Raw genomic sequence first — 23512 nt, 5'->3', positions numbered from 1 at the left:
TGTAGCAGTTAGCATTACACTAATTCAACGCCAGTGACCTGGGTTCTAATCCGCCTCTGTCTTTAAGGAGTATGTATGTTCTCCCTTTGTCTTTGTAGGTTTTCCCTGGGTGCTCTGATTTCCTCCCCCCCTCCAAAACATACAGGGTTTTAAAGTAATTTGGGTGTAATTGGGCAGCATGGGTTTAAATGGCCAGATTTGGCTTCCTCCAAGCTAGAAATAAAATTTAAAAAGATTACTGACATCTTCTGAATCAGATGTTGTAAAGCATTGGTAGAGTAAGCTACTGCAAGTTGAGAGAGACTCAAATTTTTGAACTTCGAGAAGCCTGCAAATCATGCAGTTGGGCAGTCTCATGGACAGGTTCGCTTGCCGATCGGAGATGTTTATATTTAGGTACAAGCGTTCAGCAAGCCAAAATTAATTCAGGGCCAAATCTTAAGAAATATTAATAGCACCACAGCACGAGACAGCTGTGAAGTAGAATTAAGGGTGAACTCGAAACTGGGGAATGCTCAAGAATTTAAAGCTGACTAATCTTAGAAGGCATGTTAGTAACATTGGATAAGCATGCCCTCCACACACCCCAGGACCATCACTCACACACCTCCCTGAATATAACCTATGCAATTAAACCGAAATTAACCAATAGTCAAATAGAATTAGTTAGCGTGCCACCCAAATCTGTTTTAGTGCACATGTAGATTTGATATTATTGTCAAATTTCAGGCACAAGGTTAATTCCCTCTGGCTATTATGAAAAAGTCTTATTTAATCAATTAAGGCAGAAATAGAGAACAAGGAAAATAAAAATTCTTCAAGGTGAGTAATGTAATCTGACCAGCAACAATTTTTTTTTCTCAGTGAAACTTTGATTACATCTGCTGATCACATTTAGATATTAATTACAAAATTCTACTACATCCTCTGGTTCATAGAAAGATTAGTCAGTTTTAAATTCTTGAGCATATATTAATAAGCTTTGAAAAGCCATGTCAGTCAATAGACAAGCAACCAATTAAGGCATTGCTCTATCCATGTGTGAAATCTGGAGGAGGTACGAAACAAAGAGCAAAAAAAAGAAGCTTGTTTGGGAAATGTTTAGAGGCAGTATGATGTTATCATGAAAGGTCTTTCAGCTGGTGATATATTAACATGCAATAGGTAGTGGTTTATTTATGTCTGATATGAAAACTTGGTTTGAAGCTGATCTCACAGCCAGGAGAATGAAGTATATGTTGAATGTGGATTGTAAATATTGTGATTAGTTTATGCATTTTTGACCAGTGTGATTGGAACTGTCTGCATTGGAACTTATCTCAACACTGGCAAAAGAGATTGTGCTTTTCCATTGTTGTAAGTGAAGTCATCAGCTGCAGTGCAAGATCATTTCAAGAAGAAATCAAAGATGCAAGATTACGATGAAGCTACTGCTTTCCTGGGGAGTTGGGGCTTTTACCAGAAAAGAATATTTATTTTTCTTTGTATTGGAACGATCCCAAGTGGCTATATGAGCCTGTCTATGGTATTCCTGGCAGATACCCCTCAGCACCACTGCCGTCTGTCCAATTCTTCGAATGACACCTTCGCAGAAGCTACCTTTGGGAATCTGAGTTTACTCCTACCCTTGGCAGAGGATGAAAAGCAAGTATACAGTAAATGCACCAGATTCAAACATCAGGTGCAAGATAGTTTCAATGACTCAACACGAGAAATAGAGCATTGTGTGGATGGTTGGGTGTACAGCAGAGACAGATACATTTCTACAATTGTCAGTGAGGTGAGTGGTCTTCATTTATCACAATATTTTGTGCATCAGTTTTGTACCTCCAGCTGACTATTGTGTCATCATATTATGTCCATTTACATATTATTAACAACAAAAGAGTTACATTTCCCATGGTAGCCTGCTTGAAACTGACCTTATTTGAAAATGTTTCTGACGCATCCTGCTCATTGAGAGCTGACTGATTTTCGGTGGCTCCGGACTCTGCTGGCCTGAAAATAGGTCCAGTAGGTGGGAGAAATAGAAGGAGCAAGCCATCACTGATCATAGCTTTTTTCACCACATTGTCATGGCTTCTTTCTATTAAACAAAAAAATAATTCTTTAAATGACTTGGAAACTCAACACTCAAAACACCCTCTTGTAGGCCAGTTTCAAATGGGCTTACTACAATTGATATTAAGTCTTTAATTTTCAGGTTGTCTAACCTGGATTCTGGGTGAATGTAGAAGATGCCATTTACTTCCTCTGTTCACAACCATTAAATCTTCTATGTATCCCTTTTTTGTTGAAATCAGAAAAATACTACCTCAATCATTCTGAAGACTATTAAACCTTATTTTCTCTTCAGAATTTTGTGTAGCACATAACTGTGGTGCGCTGTTAGACAGAATCAGACACATACAAGGTAAAGACTGAACAACAGGCTTTAATCCACAAAAGGCTCCACAGAGCCAGGCTGGCTGTGGCTGCAGCAACTCAGTGACAGGCCTCGGTAGGCCAGTGCAGGCTTATATCCCGGAGGGTGATTGATACCCGACCGGGTGGCGCTTGATCGATTCAAGCTGACTGATTGGCAGCCGGCCAGATGTTGTCCTGTCCCCCTTACACTCCTGCAGGTACATAAGTTGCCCCCCCCCTGCAGTAGGCTGGTGGTGTACCACCACATTCACCCCCTTCTTTAAAATTGTCCCGGGGCGGGGCGGGGGTGGGGGGCAGTAACAAGAAATCACACCAACTATGTACACACAATAGTTACAGGTTGAGACGATTCGGCGGCTGTGGTTTCTAGATGATGGTATCCTCTCTTTCGACTTGCCCATTACCGGGTGGGTTATAGCTGGTGGTCCTGCTTGAAGTAATACCATGCTCCAGAAGGTACTGCCGCAGCTCTGCTCTCATAAACAAGGACCCCCTGTCACTGTGGATGTAACTGGGGTACCTGAAGATGGCGAAGATGCTGTGCTGGGCCTCTATAACTGAGGAGGCAGTCATGTCTGAGCAGGGCATAGCGAACGGGAAGCGGGAGTACTCGTCAATGGCCATAGAGATGTAGGTGTTATGGTTGGTCGACTGTAGAGGCCCCTTGAAGTCTATGCTGAGATGCTCAAAGTGGCGGGTGGCTTTAATGACGTGGGTGTTCTCCAGACGGAGGAAGTGGCACTTGCACTCAGCGCACACCGGGCAGGCTCGGGTCATGGAGCGAATCTCCTTGACTGTGTTGGGCAGGTTATGAGCTTTGACAAAGTGCGCAAACCTAGTGACCCCTAGATGACAGAGCTCCTTGTGGAGTCTCTGCAGCTTGTCCAGTTATATGTTGGCACAAGTCCCCCTGGAGAGTGCATCTGGTGGGTCATTGAGTTTACCAGGCCAATACAGTATGTCACAATTAAAAGTGGAGAGCTCGATTCTCCACCTGGCAATTTTGTCATTCTTGATCTTACCTCACTGGGTATTGCTAAACATGAAGGTTGGTCGGTCAGCAGCGTAAAGCAACTGTCAGTGAGGTGGTGTCTCCAACAATGTACTGCTTTGGGCCTCCTTCTTGATAGAGGAGTGTTGGCTCTCAGGACCCTGGAGGGTTCTGGAGAAGAAGGTTACTGGCTGGCCGGCCTGGTTCAAAGTGGCTGCCAGTGCAAAGTCCGACGCATTGCTCTCGACTTGGAACGGAATGGACTCGTTGATGGCATGCAGCGTTGCAGCAGCGATATCCGATTTGATGCGGTCAAAGGCCGCTCTGGTTTTGGTTGACAGGGGGGAGGAGTGGCCGTGTCTTGTCAGCATAGTGTGGAACCCATTGGGCATAGTAAGAGAAAAAGCCCAGGCAGCATCTGAGTGCCTTCTGGGTGTGGGGGGGGGGGGGGGTGGAGGGGGTGGGGGGTGCAAGTCCATGAGGGGAGGTATGCGGTCAGGGTCCAGCATGACCACCCCGTTCTCCACCACATAACCCAGAATTGCAAGCTGAGTGGACCGGAAGACACACTTGTCGAAATTGTAGGTCAAGTGAAGCCGAGTTGCAGTCTGAAACAATTTCTCAAGGTTGGCATCGTGATCCTCTGTGTCATGGCCACAGATGGTGACGTTGTCCTGATACGGGAAAGTAGCAGGCAGCTCATTCTGGTCCACCATCTGGTCCATTTCCCGCTGGAAGACCGTAACGCCATTTACGACCCCAAAGGGTTCCCTGAGGAATTGATACAGCTGCCCATTTGCTTTGAAGGCCATGAAAGGTCGGTATTCTCGGCGGATTGGGAGCTGATGATAGGCCGAACGTAAGTCAATGGTGGAAAATACACGGTATTGGATGATCTGATTCACCACATCTGTGATCCGTGGAAGGGGGTACACATCCAGAAGCGTGAAGTGGTTGATTGTCTGGCTGTAGTCAACCACCATCTGCGGCTTCTCCCCGTTTTTAACAACCACCACCTGGGCCCTCCATGGACTCGAGCTAGATTCAATAATGCCCTCATCCAGCAGTCTGCGCACCTCACTTGTGATGAATTTTCTGTGTTCATAACTATATTGCCAGCTTTTGGTGGCCACAGGCTTCCAGCCAGGGATGAGGTTTGCAAAAAGCGCTGGTGGAGCAACTCGGAGGATGGAGAGACTACAGGTGAGGCCCCGGGGCACGGGGCAGGTGGCTCGGGCTGCCGGTGGCAGGAGGCTTCCGGGGTGGAGTGGTTACAGACAGAGAATGGAGCGTGAGGCCCCCCGAAATGCAGGGAAACGGTTTGAAAGTGGCACTGAAAATCCAGTCCCAGCAGAGCAAGGGCGCTCAATTGGGGAAAGACTAATGTGATGCCCTGGACTTTCAGGGTCGCCACACAGTACCCCTTTACCCCAGTTGAGTCCGATCTGGTCGCCAATGAAATTCTCTGTGCAGCGGGGAAAATAGCCAGTCTGCAATGGTGGGCCAGGTCTGGGCGGATAAAACTGTCACTTGACCCCAAGTCAAATATACAATTGGTATAGGGTCCATGCACTTTAATCAGTTCCATAGCTTTTGTGAGGCATTGGGGGAAGTCCTGATCGAGGGTTATTGATGCAAAGACTTGTAATGGGGACAGTGGAGTCCTGCGTGATGACATCACGCAAACAGTTGGGCCTGAAGAGACAGCATCGAGGAGTTGGTGTTGCTGCCTGCAGCCTGCTGGGGGTGTTGGCCAGCCAACGGTAAGTGTTGGGGGTCGCTGCTTGCTGTCGGCGGTGGGGCGATCAGTCGGGCGGTCAGCAGCGGCGGGTCCCTGGTCGGCAGCATCGGTGGGTACTGGGTCAGTAATGACGGTCGCGGCACCATGTCCCTGGTCGGCAGCGTCAGTCACAGTTGTGGGTACCTGGTTAGCTGTCTCGGTGGTGGTGGGTCCCCAGTTGGTAGCGGCAGCGGGTCCCCGGTCGGCAGCGGTGCTGGGTCCCTGGTCAGCGGTGATGGCGGGTCCCTGGTTGGCAGCAGCGGGGGCCGTTGAGGTCAGGGCTGGGGCCTGGTCGGACGTTGCTTCGTGAGGTAGGGTGAACGTCATTGCGGTGAGGGTGGGTTGTATCTTCCATGCTTGGCGTCTGCCCTGTGACGTCAGGCGCTACCGCGTGGTGGAGACATCGCTCTTATTGGACGAGAGCTCTGAGGAAGTGTTTGAAATGGAGAGTGGCGATTGGGCTTCACACGAGGGACTGTGTTTGACGGCGGCCATTTTGGAATGACAGACTGCAGCAAAGTGGCCATTTTTAAGGTACTTCTGGCACCTGGCTTTTCTCATCGGGCACTGGGACCTGCTGTGCTTATTCCTCCCACAGAAATAACACTTTGGTATCGCATCGGGCAGTGTAGCAGCAGTAGTAGGGTACAGGGAGGGCATCCTACTCACATCAGAGTGTGGGGTCCAGCCCCGAGAGTATATGTCCATACTTAAGACCGCAGCCTCCATCATCTCTGCGATCCGGATCATGTCCTCTAGGTTTTCTCCCCCGTGCTCTATCAGGCGCTTCCTCACCTCATTCGATCGAACCCCGGCCACATAGGCATCCCGAATGAGATCATCTGTGGTCTCCGCAGCAGTTATGTCTGTTCAGGCACAGTCCTCACAGGCCAGATGTTCTACTCCAGCTCCTACTTCTAGTGTTCTTCTGTTTCTTCTGTTCTGTGACCTATCGATGATGAACTGGAAAACTGGGGGAAAATGTGATCAACTAAACATTAAAAAAAGATTAAAAGGCTACTGTGTGTCCTTAGCATAACTTTGTAGCATAATTTAATTTTACTTTTCTGAAAGAAATAATTATTTTCCCAAAGCAGAATGTTAATGATTTACTTTGCCTTTCTTGCAGTGGAATCTTGTCTGTGAAAACAATTGGAAAGGACCCTTTACCATGTCAGTGTTCTTTGTGGGAATGACATTTGGTGCATTTATTTCGGGACACATTTCAGACAGGTACAGTCAATCTAAAGAGAATGCATTCCAGCGAGGAATAAATGAAATGAGAGTTAAACCTGTGAGAATGTGAATGGAAATAGTTATTTGATAAGAAGATCTCTAAAACAGCTAAATAAATGCATGTTACATGTCACAGCTGAAAGAAACAAAAAAGGTTTATGAAATTGGGAAATTCTAAATTTCTGAAATCTGATACAATGTCTGGTTGTCTTGATAGTCAGAGACAGGAGCTTGGAAGATGCCAGACAAAGGGAGGGAGTGGCCAGAAAAGATAAAGGGCTCAGAAGGAAGAGGAGTCATCGAGAGCGGAGTAGGTGATTAGAAGACAAAGTCAGGTGACAAAACTGGTATAAAGGGAGACCAAATCGAATTGAAGTTTGGTGGTGGTGGGGGGAAGAGGTGGGAGAATCCAGGGCAAAATTGGGGAAGAAACCAAAGAGAAGTGGGGGGGGGTGTATGGTTGTGGAGCTGGGTGGAAAAGGGGTAAAAAAATGGGAGGAAAGGGGAGGATAAAGGGGGGGAAAGTGGTACGGAAGAAAAGAAAAGAGGGCATTCCTTATTTTAAATTAATCTTAGTAGGTGGGGTGAGAGTGTGGTGTGGAGATTAAAGCCCCTTTCACACTTGTATCCCTGTAAATCGGCCGTTCAGTGTTCCAGGATGGGAATGGGGGTTTGACCTCTCCTCACCGGGACTCTGAATGCTTTCACACTTTCACACTCCCCGGTGTTTGGTCTGTTCTACCTTTAACCGGAAGAGCTTGCATGACGTGGCATGCAAAAGAGAGAAGTGATTGACGGTTTCACACTTGCCTGATCTCAACGCTGGCGTCTGCAGATGTACAAGGCGATTGAGGCCGTCAATCCCCGGAGTGAGATGATGTCATCTGATGCCGGCACTGAACAAATTTTGCTTTCACACTTATCACTTTAAAGGCCGATTGACATTTGATTCCTGGGATCACTGGCAAGTGTGAAAGGGGTTTAAGTCATGACCTGGTTTAGGTAAGATTTATTCACGTAAATTAGGAATGCATATTGATACTGATGTGGAAAAGAATGGGCTAGGGTGGATTGACGTAGGTTGGCAAAAAAAATCAGTTCAATAAAATGCATGACACTTGTTAATAAATATAATATTTGCTTTCTATCTTGTATTTAAAGATATGGGAGAAAATCGGTTCTTTTTGGAGCACTGCTGATGCAAATAGTCTTGAGTTTAATTCAAGTGGTCTCTTGGAGTTGGGAAATATTCTGCATTCTGTACTTTTTTATTGGCATTGGAGATGTGTCAAAATATGTATCTGCATTTGTTCTGGGTAAGTTGAATTTGTACAAAATTATATGATTCCAAAAGAAATCAAAGATTTTAGTGCAACTTGATTGACTATTTTTAAATGAACTGTTTCATTTTTCATGGCATTTAGTTAAAAAATGGTTCTCAATAAAATTAGCAGAAGTATTCATAAAAATTTAACCTTACCCTCATACCCTGCTATGGTATCCTAAAAAATATTTATGGAATTGTGGAAAAATGTCTAAAAAGCAGCATGAAAGGTGTCTTGTACACAGAGTCGCGTACGGTTTTCACCTGCAGAAAAAGAACTCCATGGAAATGAGGGGAGGGGTATTCTTTTGAGACTGAGAATCTCCCCCACCCCATCCTCAAAATAATTGTCTGCCCTGATTAATTAGGCTGCCTTGAATGGCCCAGCAGCTTTCAAAGTTACAGATCAATCAAAGGGCCTGTGATTATCACATTTAGAATATTGTGTTCAGTTCTGGTTGCCTCATTACAGGAAAGATGTGGAAGCTGTGAAGAGCATGCAGAGATTTGCCAGGATGTTGCCTGGATTGGAAAATATTTCTTTTGAGGCAACAGTAGCAGAACTATGGCTTTTCTCTTTGGAGTTCCCTGATTAAGTCACTTTTTATGATGACAGGTGACTTAATCGGGGCAGTATGGTTAGCGTAGTGGTTACTGCAACACTGTTACAGCATCAGTTTCCGGGACCTGGATTTGAATTTTGCACTGTCTGTAAGGAGTTAGAATGTTCTTGCAGTGTTTGCGTGGATTTCCTCCAGGTGCTTCGGTTTCCTCCCATTTTTCAAAACATATGGGGCTGCAGGTCAATTTGGTATAATTGGGCAGCTCAGACTCTCGGGCTATTAGCAGGCCTGAATCAGAATCAGAATTTATCGTCATGAACATGTCACAAAATTCAGCGTTTTGCTGCAGTATCATAGAGCAAATATTCATGTAACCACTTTTTCAACAAAAAATTTAAAAAAAAATAGTGCACGAAAAGTAAGGCAGTGTCTTTGGTTCATTGATTATTCAGGAATCTGATAGCAGCGGGGAAGAAGCTGTCCTTGTGCCGCTGAGTGCTCGTCTTTAGGTTCCTGTACCTCCTCCCCGATGGTAGCAGAGTGAAGAGGGCATGGCCTGGGTAGTGGGGGTCTTTGAGGATAGAGGGTGCTTTATTAAGACACCACCTCATAATTTCACATAAAGATGTTCATAACAATGAATAAACAAACCATATACTGTATTTAAAAAAAATGATATTTTACTTCAAAGAGATAAAGAATAAGACGAATTCAAAGAAAATGATCTCACGCTCACGTCTCCTTCATAGTGTGTCGAAAAACGTGATGCAAGCTCTTAGTCTGAACAGATATTATGACATATTAGGTTATGGTCACTATGGTAACACTACAAACAACAGTCTTTCTTAAAGAGACAAGCACAAAATTAACTAAGAATCAAAAACACAAGGTTTTAACCTTTACAATGGTGACTTCCAGTAATTATCCTATCTACTGCTGACCCCTCAATGAGGACTGGTTTGTACTCTCCTGGTTTCCCCTTCCTGAAGTCCACAATCAAGTCCTTAGTTTTCCTAATAGTGAGTGCAGATTGTTATTGGAACAGCACTCAACTAGCTGATCTATCTCACTCCTGTACGATTCCTCCTTGTTATCTGTGATTCTGCCAACAACTATGGTGTTATTGGCAAATTTGTGGATGGCATCTGAATTATGCTAATCCACACAGCTGTAGATGTGTTGATTGGCAGAGAGGAGGAAGCATTGTTTCAAATTCGTACTGTTTATGGTCTTCCGGTAAGGAAATCAAGGATCCAGTTGCAGAATGAGGTGCAGTGGCCCAGTGTTTTTAGCTTGCTGATTAGGACTGAAGGTATCATGGTGTTGAAAGCTGAGCTGTAATAGATGAAAAGCAGCCTGAATGTTTGTGTTACTGTTGTCCAGGTGATCCAGACTGAGTGGAAAGCCAATTGTATCTGCTTTGGAATGATTCTGGTGGTAGGCAAATTCATGCCTTCCAGGCCCAGTAATGTCATTATGAATATTTTCTGCACCTTTTCCAGCTTACTGACATTAGAAACTGTATGTGGCAGATTTCTGACATTTTCAATTTCTGTGCTACATCCTCCCAGTTTCTCTATCAGTTGCCACAGATCACACACATAAGTTTCAATTTCTCTTAGCATGGTCTTTGACATCTTTAAGTGTCAGGAAAATGTCAGCCATGTTAAGATGAATTGTGCCCAGACATTCCTGGGTCACAAATTTAAATTTAAATTTAGACATACAGCACGGTAACAGGCCCACGAACCCGTGCCTTCCAATTACACACAACTGTTATACAACCCCTCGTAGGTACTGAATGGTGGGAGGAAACTGGAGCACCAGGGGAAACCCCATGCAGAACATTCCAACTCCTTACAGACAGCGCAAGATTTGAACCCCGGTCCTGATTACTGGTGCTGTAACAGCGTTGCGTTAACTGTGATGCTCACTGTACTTACTTCAAGGTTAGGTATATTTGTGTTTTTCAAGTGCATGTAGTTAGACCCTACTTGGAATATTGTGATCATTTCTGGTCACCTCACTACAGGAAGGGTGTGAATGCTATAGAGAGGGTGCAGAAGAGATTTACAAGGATGATGCCTGGATTAAGAGTATGCCTTGTACAAACTTATTCTTTTCTCCTCTGGATGAAGATTGCATAAGATGATGAAAGGCATTGATCATGTGGGTTGCCAGAGGCTTTTATTCCCCCCCCAGGGGTGAAATAGCTAACATGAGGGGCATAGTTTTAAGGCACTTGGGAGTAAGAACCAAGATAAGAGGTATGTTTTAAGCGTGGTGGGTGCATGGAATGTGCTGCCAGCAATGGTGATGGAGGCAGGTACAAAAGGATCTTATAAGAGACCATTAGATAGGTACATGAAACAGAAAAATGGAAGGTTATGCAGTAGGCAGATTCTGGGCAGCTGTTGGAGTAAGTTATTAGTCATTAGAACACTATGGGATGACGGGCCTATGCTGTGCTGGAAGTTTTGATGTTTCATGCATCTTTGAAAAAGTTGCTTCTAAAAACTCAGAGAAATGTGCCAAGATCTATCTCACCAAAGGTATATATAAAACCATCTAACAATTGGAGCACAGAAACAGGCCAGTTCGGCCTTTTTTGGCTATGGCCCCCTTAGGACTCTGCTCAAAGTTTATGCCCTCCCTTCCCTGTGAATTAATCAAGTCAGTGTTTTCTATACTTCTCTCCCACTGACTACACAAAAAAGCATAGTTTTTAAATGATTTCAGTCTGTGACCCCCACTCACCCATCTTTGAATGTGCTGTTGTCAATGGATGATCTAAAGAACTTTGTATTACTTTATTCTCCTTTTAGGTACGTACTATATTTTGGCTAGCTTCATAAACAATGCACTCCGCTTTTCTTTTACCTTAGTTTCATAAGAAAAGTAATGTTTTAGTTGGTCATAAGATGACCATTATTTTCTTATCATTTTAATGCTTTCTTTACATAGAATAGAAACCACACTCCAAAGCATTCTGCGTGTTTTGTTGTTGACTTGCAATGAAGCGTTTCCCTGAGTGTAAAATGCCAGAGGAAGGGCTCAAAGTAGAACTAAGATATAAACATGGAGGCAGAGAATATGGAGAAATTGCTCTGTGCTATAGCTGTTTCAACGTCTTAACGAGAATGAGGGATGAAGCTGAGGGATCTGAGGGATCAGGGAAATGAAAGAGGGCTCAAGGTAAAAGTGTAAGGAGGAAGGTGTTTGTGAGGAAAGAAGGAATGAAGGAACATGCTTATCCACGATCCGTTGAAACCTGCCTTCCAACCCAAGACAAACATACCGTGTAGGTGCTCGATGGGGTAAGATGTGTATTGAACCTGTCAATTGCAGCATTGAGATAGACTGGACTAGAAGGGGGGGGAGAGGGGGAAAGGGAGGAGGAAGTGGGTGAGGGAGGAAGGGGGAGGGAGGGGGAAGGAAGAATGGAGAAGGAAGGGAGGATAAAGGAGGAAGGGGAAATGAGTAAAATAGGAGAAAATAATTCTGAGCATATTTTGTTTAAATGGCGTGAAGGATTGTTAAGAGTGCAATTTTGAAACATATACTTAAAGTATGGAATGGAATCCATGTAGAAAGGGGAATGAAGAATGATCAGTTGGCTAGAATGTTATTAAAGCAAAATCCTTTGATTGATTCCTTTTATGGTTTATAATGTTTCTTTTGATATTTTGTGTAATTGTGGAATAAAAAGGATAAAGGATTGTCTTTTGGGTTCTGTTGATTTTTGAACAATTGAAAGATAAGTATAATATACCAAATAATACAATTTTTTCTTATTATCAGCTTAAGTCATATTTAAAAAGAAAGTTAGGGACAAATTTCAGATTACCTGAACAAAGTCAATTTGAATATTTAATAATTGATACATTTATCAAAAGAGATGGTGATTCCCAAAGACTTAAATTGACCCACAGTCTCCACCTCTGATTCCCCAATAATCACTGGATCAGAGGTGTTCTCTGTAATCATAGATAAAATTTCTGAATGGTTTAACATGGTTCTCTTGGCACTCACAGCAAACATGCACCACTGAAATGCCAAGATATTCACATCTAAATTCAGCAACGAGTTCTTATGTAAAATAAATTCTTAAGTATGTTGCAATTCTGGTGAATCTCAACTAAGACAAACACAATAATATTTTTCAAGACTTGAATTGTTTATTGTCATATAAACAATAACAAGCTTTTGTTTTGGGTGCCATCCAGACAAGTCATCACATTAAGCATGTTGTCCAATAGTGAAACGATCAAATGTTAGAAGGCCAAATATCAGATTATTGGCCCTCTAGGAATTTATCAAGTCCAAATTCCATCCTTTGTGAAAGTAATTCCAGGGAATAAATTAACGTGCCATTCTAAATCCTCCACCGCGAATTGTGGGAAGAGAACTATGGAAGGAAGATGAAACAACATTTTTTTTTTTGTTTTTTTTTTAAATTTTTTTATTTTTCACACCATAAATCACATTAGCCATGATATACACTATTTCTTTTTCACACATATACAGTGACTTTTTCTCCCCCCCCTCCCCTCCTCCCAAGCCACCCCCCCACCCCCCCCCCTCTCATCCATTTTAGGTATACAATCTAGGTTGCATTAAGCCAGTCAGACAATGTTGTCAGAAACAACATTGTTAAAGCTGTCCTCACCACCATTAGATAAGAGGCTGAATAGTTGGCTGGGATTATTTAAATCATTTTATTTGTGGGAATTTTTAAATATAGTCCTGCCTATTTGAATCCAATGCTGTCCGAAAGGAGTTTGTCTGCTCTCCCCATATCTACGTGGGAAGCTAGAGCACACAGGGAAAACACATACAGGTCACAGGGAGAACATACACACTCCTTAGAGACAGCGCCAGATTCAAACCCAGATCACTGGTGCAGTAATAGCTTTATGCTAACCATTGCTCTTATTGTATTGCCCTTAATTACCAGGGAAATTGCCTCATGAGGGCAACAGCAATATATCTTTCTAAGGCAGGAAGTTGTATGACTTGGGTGGGTGCTAGTAGTGGTGTTCCCTTGATTATGCAGCTCTTGACCTTCTCAGTGGCAACAACCATGGGTTTATTGTGGTATTAAATGTATGATACTGTTTACCAGAATCTGAGATATGTTTTTGAATATTTATTTTAATTGGGGAATTTAAAGTGTATTTGCAGAAAAAAAAGATGCCAATGAATACTGAAATATTTTTGCATGTTGTTACTCTTTTAGATATCTTCAGTAAAATGTTTTGTTGAAATTATTTTCAAAATTTGCATGAAAGATACATATACCAAGATATTGATGGCTGATAATAGAGTCATTTATAACTCACTCATGAAGAAAACCTCAGGCCCAAAATGTCGACAGCTTTTTACTTTCTTTGGATGCTGACTGACTTAGGGGACATTGGTTAAGGGTGAAAGCGGATAAGTTTAAAGGAGTGGTTTTCAACCTTTTTCTTTCCACTCACATACCACTTTAAGCAATCCCTGTGCCATTGGTGCTCTGTGATTAGTAAGGAATTGCTTATGGTGGTATGTGAGTGGGAAGGAGAGGTTGAGAATCATTGCTCGAGACCCAATTGTTCCTGAAATATTTTGCTTGAGAAAAATTGTCATTAGCCCATTTCCTTTGGAGTTATGAAACCGTGCACATAACGAGTCAATTAGGTACGATTAAAACAGTGGTTTTTCTTTCCACCCACATACCACCTTAAGAAATCCCTTACTAATCACAGAGCACCCATGCCAGAAGGAATACTTAAAGTGGTATGTGAGTGGAAAGGAAAATGTTGAGATCCACTGGTTTAAAGGGAACACTAGGGAGAACTTATTCACGCAGAGAGTAGTGGAAGTGTGGAACTAGCTGCCAGCTGAGTTGGTGAATGCAGTCTCAATTTTGACATTTAAGACAAATTTGGGAAGATCCATAGGTGGGAGGGACATGGTCTGGGTGCAGGTCAGTGAGACTCGGCAGAATAGTAGTTTGGCATGGACTTGAAGGACTGAACACCTGTTTCTGTGCTGTAGTGTTCTATGGTTCGATTGTTCTATGATCTGTTGAGTTTCTCCTACACTTTTGTGCACTGCACTAGACTCCAGCATCTGCAGACGATCTTGTTCACAACCATAAACTTATTTATATCATTTTTAAAAAATATCTCTCTCTGAATAGGAACTGAAATCCTGGGAAAAGTTGAAAGGAATGCTTACTCAACACTGGGTATCTGCCTGTTCTATGCCATAGGCTACACTATTCTGCCATTCTTTGCATATTATATCCGTGAATGGAGGATGTTACTCCTTGCTTTGACTCTCCCAGAAATTTTGTACCTTTCTTTTTGGTGGTGAGTTAATATTTTTGGACTATTATTAATAATCTTTTAATAAAAACTAAACAACAGAATGTGCATGATTAGTATACAGATAAAATAGAGTTCTAAGTTTATGAAAGTGTTTTATTTTCTTCTTTCTTGTTCCATAATTATAATTCTGGATAAAATTCTGACTCAAATTGGACTTGAAATTGGGAGCTGTATCTTGTTAAGGTCAAATAACCAAGGCCCAACCTGAAACTAGGCTTTGAATTTTGTTACAGAACCATGCCATGTCTTAGAATGCTCATCAACTGGAAGCTTTCAATTTGAGTTTGTGGCCCTTGAGGAAGTTCCCAAAGGAGAGTGGAGTTGTGGGGCCTATTCAATGTGATTGGGTGTTACAGTGTCGAATTGGAGATATTCTGCAGGTCACTCAGCATCTGTAGGAAGTAACCAAGGCTTTGGGGGATAAGCAAAAATAAGCAGGCATCTCAATAGAACAGTTGTGGGGAGGGGGGGTTTGGAGAGATGAGAGGAGAGGAGGGAGGAAGGAATGCATGTTATGAGACCTGCTGAGTTACTCCAGCACATTTGTGTATTGCAAACGACCACACATCTGCAGATTTTATTGTTTAACTCTTGATCCCAGCTAACTTTTTTGCAAACAATTTAATTTACTGAAGCCACATCCTTGTCCAAACTTGACCTTAAGAACAGACTTAAGGGCCCTGATTTCTCCTTCAGGAGTTGCCAAGGAGAGTTGGAATGTCAATCAGCTGATTAAAGCCTAGTAAATATCTTAAGCATCCCTGAAGTGCAAAGTAGCAGAGGAAGAACAGAATGTTCCTTTGTTTTTGTTGTGTTTTGCCACATCAACAGAAGGACATTAGGAAACTATTGCTGAGTATCGAACCTCACATAAATTTAGCTGAGGGTATTTTTTTTTAAGTCTTATGACGAGCCTCTCCAATTCTATTGGCTAGTTGCATCCTCTCCAGTGGAGTGAGACGTTCAGAGTGCCTACCAGTGGTGACCTTTCTGCCTTTAGAGATGGATTTGTCCTTAATAAAGCTTCGTGTTTTACGTTATTTTTAATGCAATGTTGTCAGGAGTAGTCTCTGAAGAAATGGATGGTAAAAATATAAATTTTTAGACATACAACAGGCCCTTTCAGCCAATTATACCCAATTGACCTACAACCCTGGTCCATTTTTGAATTAATCAAGACTTTTTAATAAAATACCTAAACATGAAAAGCTGAGAGTAATAGTTCTAATAAATTATTTTCTGCCCTTTGGGATAATGTGGGGAATCCTTTGTGATACTTTCAAGTTGTAATAGTGCGCCACCCACCTGGAGCAGAATCAAAGCTCCATCTTATTTATTTCTACTTTAATTTGCAGGAGAGAATTGTTTGTTAGTGGTAATGCCCTTGGAAGTATAATTGCCCCTTTGTCATTCTACTTCTGATTAGATCTGTGCAATTGTGCACCAACCTGACATGTGGCTGTGGAGTTAACAAAGGTTGCAAGAAATTCTTAATTTTACTGGGTCTGAGTTCATATCTTTGGAGTGCTGGACCTGAAAATGAAGGTTTAGAATTGCACACTAAAGTCGTCATATTGTCTCAAAATAGCAAAGCAATTGTGAATATTATTAAAGATAATTTCAATCCTGGCTTCAGGATATCATGTTGACAAATGATCAGGGAGGGAATGGGAGACAGTACGATCCAATCATTGAGTTATGTCACTGTACCGCCCCCTGCAGTGTCCATCCTGGAAGAGCATTCTGCAGCAGTCTCATTCACCCTATAGTTTCTTACAGCAGACTCTCTCTTATTTTCTTAAGAAAATACACAGAATTTACAGCTCAGAAATAAGCCATTTGATCCAGGTGGGAAATTCGTATTTGTTGAGTCACGAAGCAGAAATAGGCATTTGGCTCATGGGATTTACATCAAACATCAAGCGCACATCCACACCAATCCATGTTATTCTCATCATTTTCCCATCACCTACACACTAGGGACAAATTACAGCTAACCAAACAGCCCACACGTCTTTGGGAAGTGAGAGGAATCTGGAAAACCTAAATTAAAACTATGCAATGACTGAGAAAGTGTAAACTTGACACAGACAGAATCAGGAAGCAGGATTAAATTCTGATCACTGGAGCTGAAGTTACATCAGTTCTCCCAATAACTCCACTGTGCCACAGTTATTATTCAAAGTCAAAGTTCAAATTTATTGTCAAAGTCCATCACGTACAAATCTAAGATTCCTTTTCTGCGGGCCAGGCAGAATTTCTAATTACCAGTCATTGTAAACGCTACTCAAAGAAAGAATTGTAAACAAACTATACAAATACTGAAGTATAAATATTCAGTAATAAATAAATAACGAGCAAAGTGAAAATCCTTAAATGAATGAATTGGTTGTTCAGGAGCCTAATTGTTGAAGGATAGCAACTATTCCTGAATGTGGAGGTGCGAGACCTGTGGCACCTGTATCTCAGTCCTAATGATAGCAGTGAGAATAATTATCCTTGATAATTGCCACTGCTCTCTGACAGCAGTGTATCATGTCATTGTTCTTGATGGCAGAGGGAGTTTTACCTGTGATGTATTGGGCTGAGTCCACTACTTTTTGCAGGATGTTTCTCTCAGAGATAGTGGTTCCCTCCCACACCACCTCACCCCTATAACAGGCCTTGATGCAGTCGGTCAGCACACTTTCCACTACTCATCTGTCGAAGTTTGCCAAAGTTTCGATGACATACCGAACCTCTGCAAACTCCTGAGGAAGTAGAGGCTCTAATGGCATTAACGTAGAAGATAGGAGATAGGAGCAGGAGTAGGTCATTCGACCCTTCGAGCCTGCTCCGCCATTCAACGAGATCATGGCTGATCTTAAAGTTCAGTACCCCGTCCCCGCCTTCTCTCCGTAACCTTTAATACCCTTATACTGAAGAAATAGATCTAATTCCCTCTTAAATATATTTAATGAACCTGCCTCTACTGCCCACTGTGGCAATGAATTCCACAGATTCACTACCCTCTGGGTCAAGAAATTCCTCCTCATCTCGGTCCTAAATGGTTTGCCTATTATCCTCAAACCATGGCCCCGGGTTCTGGATTTTCCCATCCTTGGAAAAATCCCATCTGCATCCATTCTGTCCAGTCCTGCCAGAATTTTATATGTCTCTATGAGATCCCCTCTCAATCTTCTAAACTCCAGCGAGTACAATCCCAATTTGCGCAATCTTTCCTCATAAGTCATTCCTGCCATTCCAAGTATCAGCCTGGTGAATCGCCTCTGCACTCCCTCCATTGCAAGAACATCCTTCCTTAGATAAGGTGACCAAAACTGCACACAATACTCCAGGTGGGGTCTCACCAAAGCCCTGTACAGCTGCAGTAAGGTATCCTTGTTCCTATACTCAAACCCTCTTGATATGAAGGCCAACATGCCATTTGCCTTTTTAACCGCCTGCTGTACCTGCATGCTCGCCTTCAGAGACTGATGTACAAGTACCCCTAGGTCTCTCTGCACTTCCCCATCTCTTAATCTATTGCCATTCAAATAGTAACCTGCCCTCCGGTTTGTATTACCAAAGTGGATAACCTCACATTTATCCACATTGTAGTGCATTTGCCATGTATCTGCCCAGTCCCTCAATTTATCCAAATCACACTGGAGCTTCCTGACCCCCTCTTCCGTGCACACAACCCCTCCTAGCTTAGTGTGATCTGCAAATTTGGAGATATTACATCCAATCCCCTCATCCAGATCATTGATGTAAATTGTGAACAGCTGGGGTCCCAGTAGAGATCCCTGTGGTACCCCACTGGTCACCGCCTGCCACTCAGAAAACGAACCATTTATCCCAACTCTCTGTCTTCTACCTGCCAGCCAGTTCTCAATCCACATCAATACTTTGCCCCCAATCCCATGAGCCTTGATTTTGGAAGCCAGTCATTTATGCGGGACCTTATCGAAGGCCTTTTGGAAGTCCAGGTACACCACATCCACTGGCTCTCCCCCATCTATTTTACCTGTCACCATCTCAAAGAATTCCAATAGATTTGTCAAGCACGATTTACCTTTTGTAAATCCATGTTGACTCTGTCCGATCCCTTCTCTGCTAGTCATATGCTCCGCTATTACATCCTTAATAATGGATTCCATCATTTTGCCCACTACTGATGTAAGGCTCACCGGCCTATAATTCCCCGCTTTTTCTCTACCCCCCTTTTTAAATAGTGGGGTAACATTAGCTACCCTCCAATCCATGGGTACTGATCCTGAGTCTATCGAGTTCTGGAAAATAATTCTTAAAGCATCTGCTATCTGAATGGCCACTTCCTTGAGTACCCTAGGATGTAGATTATCAAGCCCTTGGGATTTATCTGCCTTCAATCCCATCAATTTCCCCAAGACCATGTCCTTAGAGATACTGATTTCTTTCAGTTCCTCCCTTGCATTAGTCTCTATGTTTCCCAACATCCTTGGGGGGTTATTTGTATCCTCTCTTGTGAAAACAGAACTAAAGTAAGAATTTAATTGGTCTGCCATTTCCTTATTCCCCATTATATATTCCCCTGATTCCGACTGCAAAGGACCTACTCTGGATTTCACCAATCTTTTCCTCTTGACATATTTATAAAAGCTTTTGCTGTCGGTTTTTATATTTGCCGCAAGCTTACTTTCGTAATTTATTTTTGCTCTCTTGATTAATCCCTTTGTCCTCCTTTGTTGCATCTTGAACTGCTCCCAGTCTTCGGTTGCAGTACATTTTTTGGCCAATTGATATGCTCTCTCTTTGGACCCAATGCTGTCTCTAATTTCCCTTGTTATCCACGGTTGAGTCACCTTTTTTGGTTTATTTTTATGCCAAACCGGTATAAACGATTTTTGCAATTTCTCCATTAGATCTGTGAATGCTTTCCATTGTCTATCCACAGTCAACTCCCGAATAAACACCACCCAATCAATCTTACTCAACTCCCGTCTCATACCATCATAATTCCCTTTATTTAAATTCAGGACCTTAGTCTCGGTTTTAATTTCATCACTCTCCATGTCGAGTGAGGATTCGATCATATTGTGATCGCTCCTACCCAAAGGGCCTCGCACAACAAGATTGCTGATTAGCCCCTTATCATTGCATAATACCCAATCTAAAATGGCCTGCTCCCGAGTTGGTTCCTCGCCATATTGTACTAGATAACCGTCCCGTAAACATTCAAGGAATTCCTCCTCCTCTGTATTTTTACCAATTTGACTAGTCCAATCTATATGCAAATTAAAGTCTCCCATGATGACTCCCATAATAATGTGGGTCCAGGACAGGTCCTCCAAGATCAGAACCTCCAAGAATTTAAAGTTGCTCACCTTCTCCATTTCTGATCCCCCAATATTACTGGGTTGTATATGTCTGGTTTTCCTTTCCTAAAGTCTTCAATCTGCTCTTTGGTTTTGGTGACATTGAGTGACAGGTTATTGTTAGTACACCATTTAGCCAAGCTTTCAATCTCCCTCCTGTATACTGGCTCATCGCCCCTTTTATACACCCTGCTGGAGTGGTATCATCAGCGACCTATTAGATGTTCAATCATTCTTCTTTTTATTTCTCGCTCATATCTATCTCTCTTTTAATACAAGTTTGTTCTTTGCTGCAACTACTTTACATAGCAGAGAATTCAATCTTCTGGTATGAATTAAAACATGCTTGAATAGTGCTTGATTCTTTCTGCATGGAGGCACTCAAAGATAATTCTTAAGCGAAACACATCTGGATTATACAGTTATCCGAATTCAAGCATCCGTCAAAAAAAATTGCAGAAAATAAATGGGTTAAAAAGTACAAAAGTTTTAAATTGGTGGTTAAGTGGTCACTTCTCCAATTCACGCAGCATGCAATCTCAAGAAGCTGGCAAATTCACTTATCTGACATCTCCCAATCTCCCAGAGGTGCCGGATGCTGGGGGTTTTACTGTATTCAAATTAAACTGAGTAACTTGTCTGTGTTATGGTTCTTTTAGTCCACAGCTTTATTTATTCCAGCACAGCTTTGTTGGCCAGACCACTGTTTGATTAATTTTTATCAGGCTTATACCTGAGTCACCTAGGTGGCTGATTAATAAAGGTCGAGTGAGTGAAGCAGAAGAAATAGTTCAAGATTTTGCTAAAAAAAATGGGATTACCCATGTTGGAGTGATATTTCCGATCACTAGTTCCAGAGATTTTACGGTAATTATTTCACTTTTAATTCTTTTTGTCATGGGTTGCTGTTAAAATATGTCAATATCAAGCACTAATATGTCTGTTTTTTTTCTGAATAAGATGCTTACTGTAAGTATGTGTGTATAATGCGTTTTGAGTATAATGTTTGAGGAGGAGAAGGGAGAAAAATTTTACCCCCATGTATAATACGACCCCCCCCCCGCCCTCCTGAGTCATGCAGCCCTCTCTCTCTCCTCCCTCCTGCCCGCCCGAGTCACGCTGCTATCTCTCTCTCTCACCCCCCCCCCACCCGCCCAACCTAGTCGTGCTGCCGTCAATGTCGGCAGCTGTTGATAATCTTACTGATCATTAAACCTGGCAGAAAAAAATTGTTAAAATAATAACCTCGTGTATAATGTGACCCCCTACTTTGAGCTCGAATTTTGTTACAAAATGTTTTGCATTATGCATGCATATTTACGGTTATTACAATTGTAAGTTATAACAGTGAATTGGAAAAGAAATAAAGTGGCACTAAGACATTTATCCTTGAATTAGTTCTTAGAATAGGTTCTGGAGAAAGGTTAGGGTTGGGCTTCTCAATAATTTTTCTCCACTCACATGCCACCTTAAGTCATCCCTTACTAACCACAGAGCACTTACGGCATCCTATACTTAAAGTGTCATGTGGTTAGTAAGGGATGAAGTAAGGTGGTTTGTGAATAAAGAAGGTTGAGAACCACTAGGTTAGGGAATCAGCATTAGTTCATTAGTATGGTGTTCTGAATATCCTCCTTCCATGATTCTTAGATGTTTAAACCTATTTGGTACACTCAACTTGCCATTGAGTTAACTTACAGCTGATCTGGTTTTTAATTCTACCTACTGCCCTCGTTCTTAATAAATCTTGTCCAGCAACATTCTATTAAGTGCACAGATTTGGAATTTACATCTGATTCGCAGCCTCAGTGCTTTTGGGACAAGTGGATTTGAGAAATTCTCTATCATTTGAATTACGGGAGGTTTCCCATCACCTCCAAGGGGCTGGGTTCCGGACTTCCTTGCAAGAAAATAGATTATTTCCTGTCATGAGTTCCTTTAATCATGTTAAACTTATCAGTGAGATTACCCCTTAATCCTTTAGACTAAAAGGAACTGATAGCCCAGTCTGCACCACTTGCCCTCCTAATCTGATGTCTTAAGTTGCAAAATACTTTTTGAGGGACGAGATGGCACTCCCAAAAGGCAGACATGTTCCAGAGTTGAGCACATACAGAATGCATTGGTGTCAACTTTGAGTTTTCCAGAGCTATAACATGATATTTCTGTTAATTTGCATTCTGTCTCCTTGAGATAAAGGCCCACTTTCCATTAGACTTTTATCTGTCTAGCTTCTTTGATTGATTTATGTATTTAGACTCTTAAACCTCTTTGGTTCTCCTGGACCTTTGAAAAGTTGAGTAGAGATCCAGAAATTAAAAGGAACCCACAGGAGGACTCTAAAACAATGGAAAGCGGTGTATTAATAATAATTTTGGTTGTCTGCCTGTCATGTGGATGTTCAGTAGTGCCCAAGGCCCAATGAAAGGTAGGTTGGATATTACCTATTAGCTTATCCAAGAGAATGATCTTGCTTTCTCACCTTGGCAGTACAAAATGAATGAAGAAAATCAGAATAATCCTGGGATGGGTATAGGAGAGCAGTGTCACAGGATAAAAGACCAGTGATAAGAGGCATCGGCAAGGTATTGGTGAGGGTTTGAGAGAGTAGGCTAAATGCTGGTAATGGTGGGGTCTTGGAGGGATGATGGAAAGGAAGGGGGAAATCAGGCATACAGTTGCTGTTTGGTGGCAGGCTGGGGGTTGTTGTTTTAGCCCCACGTTTTCTCTTCAGAGGTTTGGATTGCTGGATCAGTCCAACATTCACTGTTGGAGATTATGTTGTTGAGTCATCCAGAAGTCAGTGTGTTAGGGTTGGGTGCTGGAGATCAAAAGGTCAGAATCTGAGAACTGTGTGATCAGTGTCTGTGCTTGGTCCACGGACAGGTAGATATGGAGGGGAATTGTTGGGTGACGTTTGTTAGGATGGACTGGGAGGGGATTAGTACTACAGAGCTAGGTGTGCACTGTGGGTTTGGGCGTGGATGCTGGAAAAGTGAAGGTAGGTTTAAGAGCATATTATTTTGAGTTGTGAGCTTTTCAGGATGATTCCCTTTAAATCATACCCCTGCAGAGAAAGCAACGCTGTTAAAATCTTAAAAATCTGGATACACTCATCAGGTTAAACAGCATCCAAGAAAAAAGAAAATTAGCATTCTGGTCATGCACTCTTCACTTTTAACCTATATTTTCTGCCTTTTAATGCAGAATTCTAGTATTTGCAATTTTAAAAAGCAATTTTACTCAATCCTAATTGTGTCCAATGATATATATGTGTTGGAACCACACGGTTTAACTTTGGCTTGCAGTGCTCCAAACCATCAGTGCATGAGAAATGACATTATTATGTACCCATTCAACATCAAGAAGCCATCATCCAAGCAAACAGCACTATGTCAATATTTAACAGCAATGTATTTCAAACCAGAAACCAACACAATAGGGTTTTACACTGGATAAAACACATTTATATATAGTT

The 23512-nt window shown here is 42.2% G+C and overlaps 1 protein-coding gene across 1 annotated transcript in view; it reads left to right on the top strand.

Annotated features, from left to right (window-relative positions):
- Positions 1-1408: 1408 nt before the first annotated feature.
- LOC138751522 (organic cation/carnitine transporter 2-like) overlaps positions 1409-23512 on the top strand; it is a 58078-nt gene continuing 35974 nt past the window's right edge. Inside the window, exons 1-5 of the mRNA XM_069913925.1 lie at positions 1409-1780; positions 6328-6431; positions 7596-7750; positions 14506-14677; positions 20760-20901. Coding sequence (XP_069770026.1) covers positions 1409-1780; positions 6328-6431; positions 7596-7750; positions 14506-14677; positions 20760-20901 — 945 coding nt within the window. The remainder of the gene's footprint in view (positions 1781-6327; positions 6432-7595; positions 7751-14505; positions 14678-20759; positions 20902-23512) is intronic.

Source organism: Narcine bancroftii, chromosome 1 (genome assembly GCF_036971445.1).
Source record: "Narcine bancroftii isolate sNarBan1 chromosome 1, sNarBan1.hap1, whole genome shotgun sequence".
Taxonomy (NCBI): Eukaryota; Metazoa; Chordata; class Chondrichthyes; order Torpediniformes; family Narcinidae; genus Narcine; species Narcine bancroftii.
Note: the sequence above shows the minus strand (reverse complement) of the source record. Positions and strands in the feature narration are given on the sequence as shown.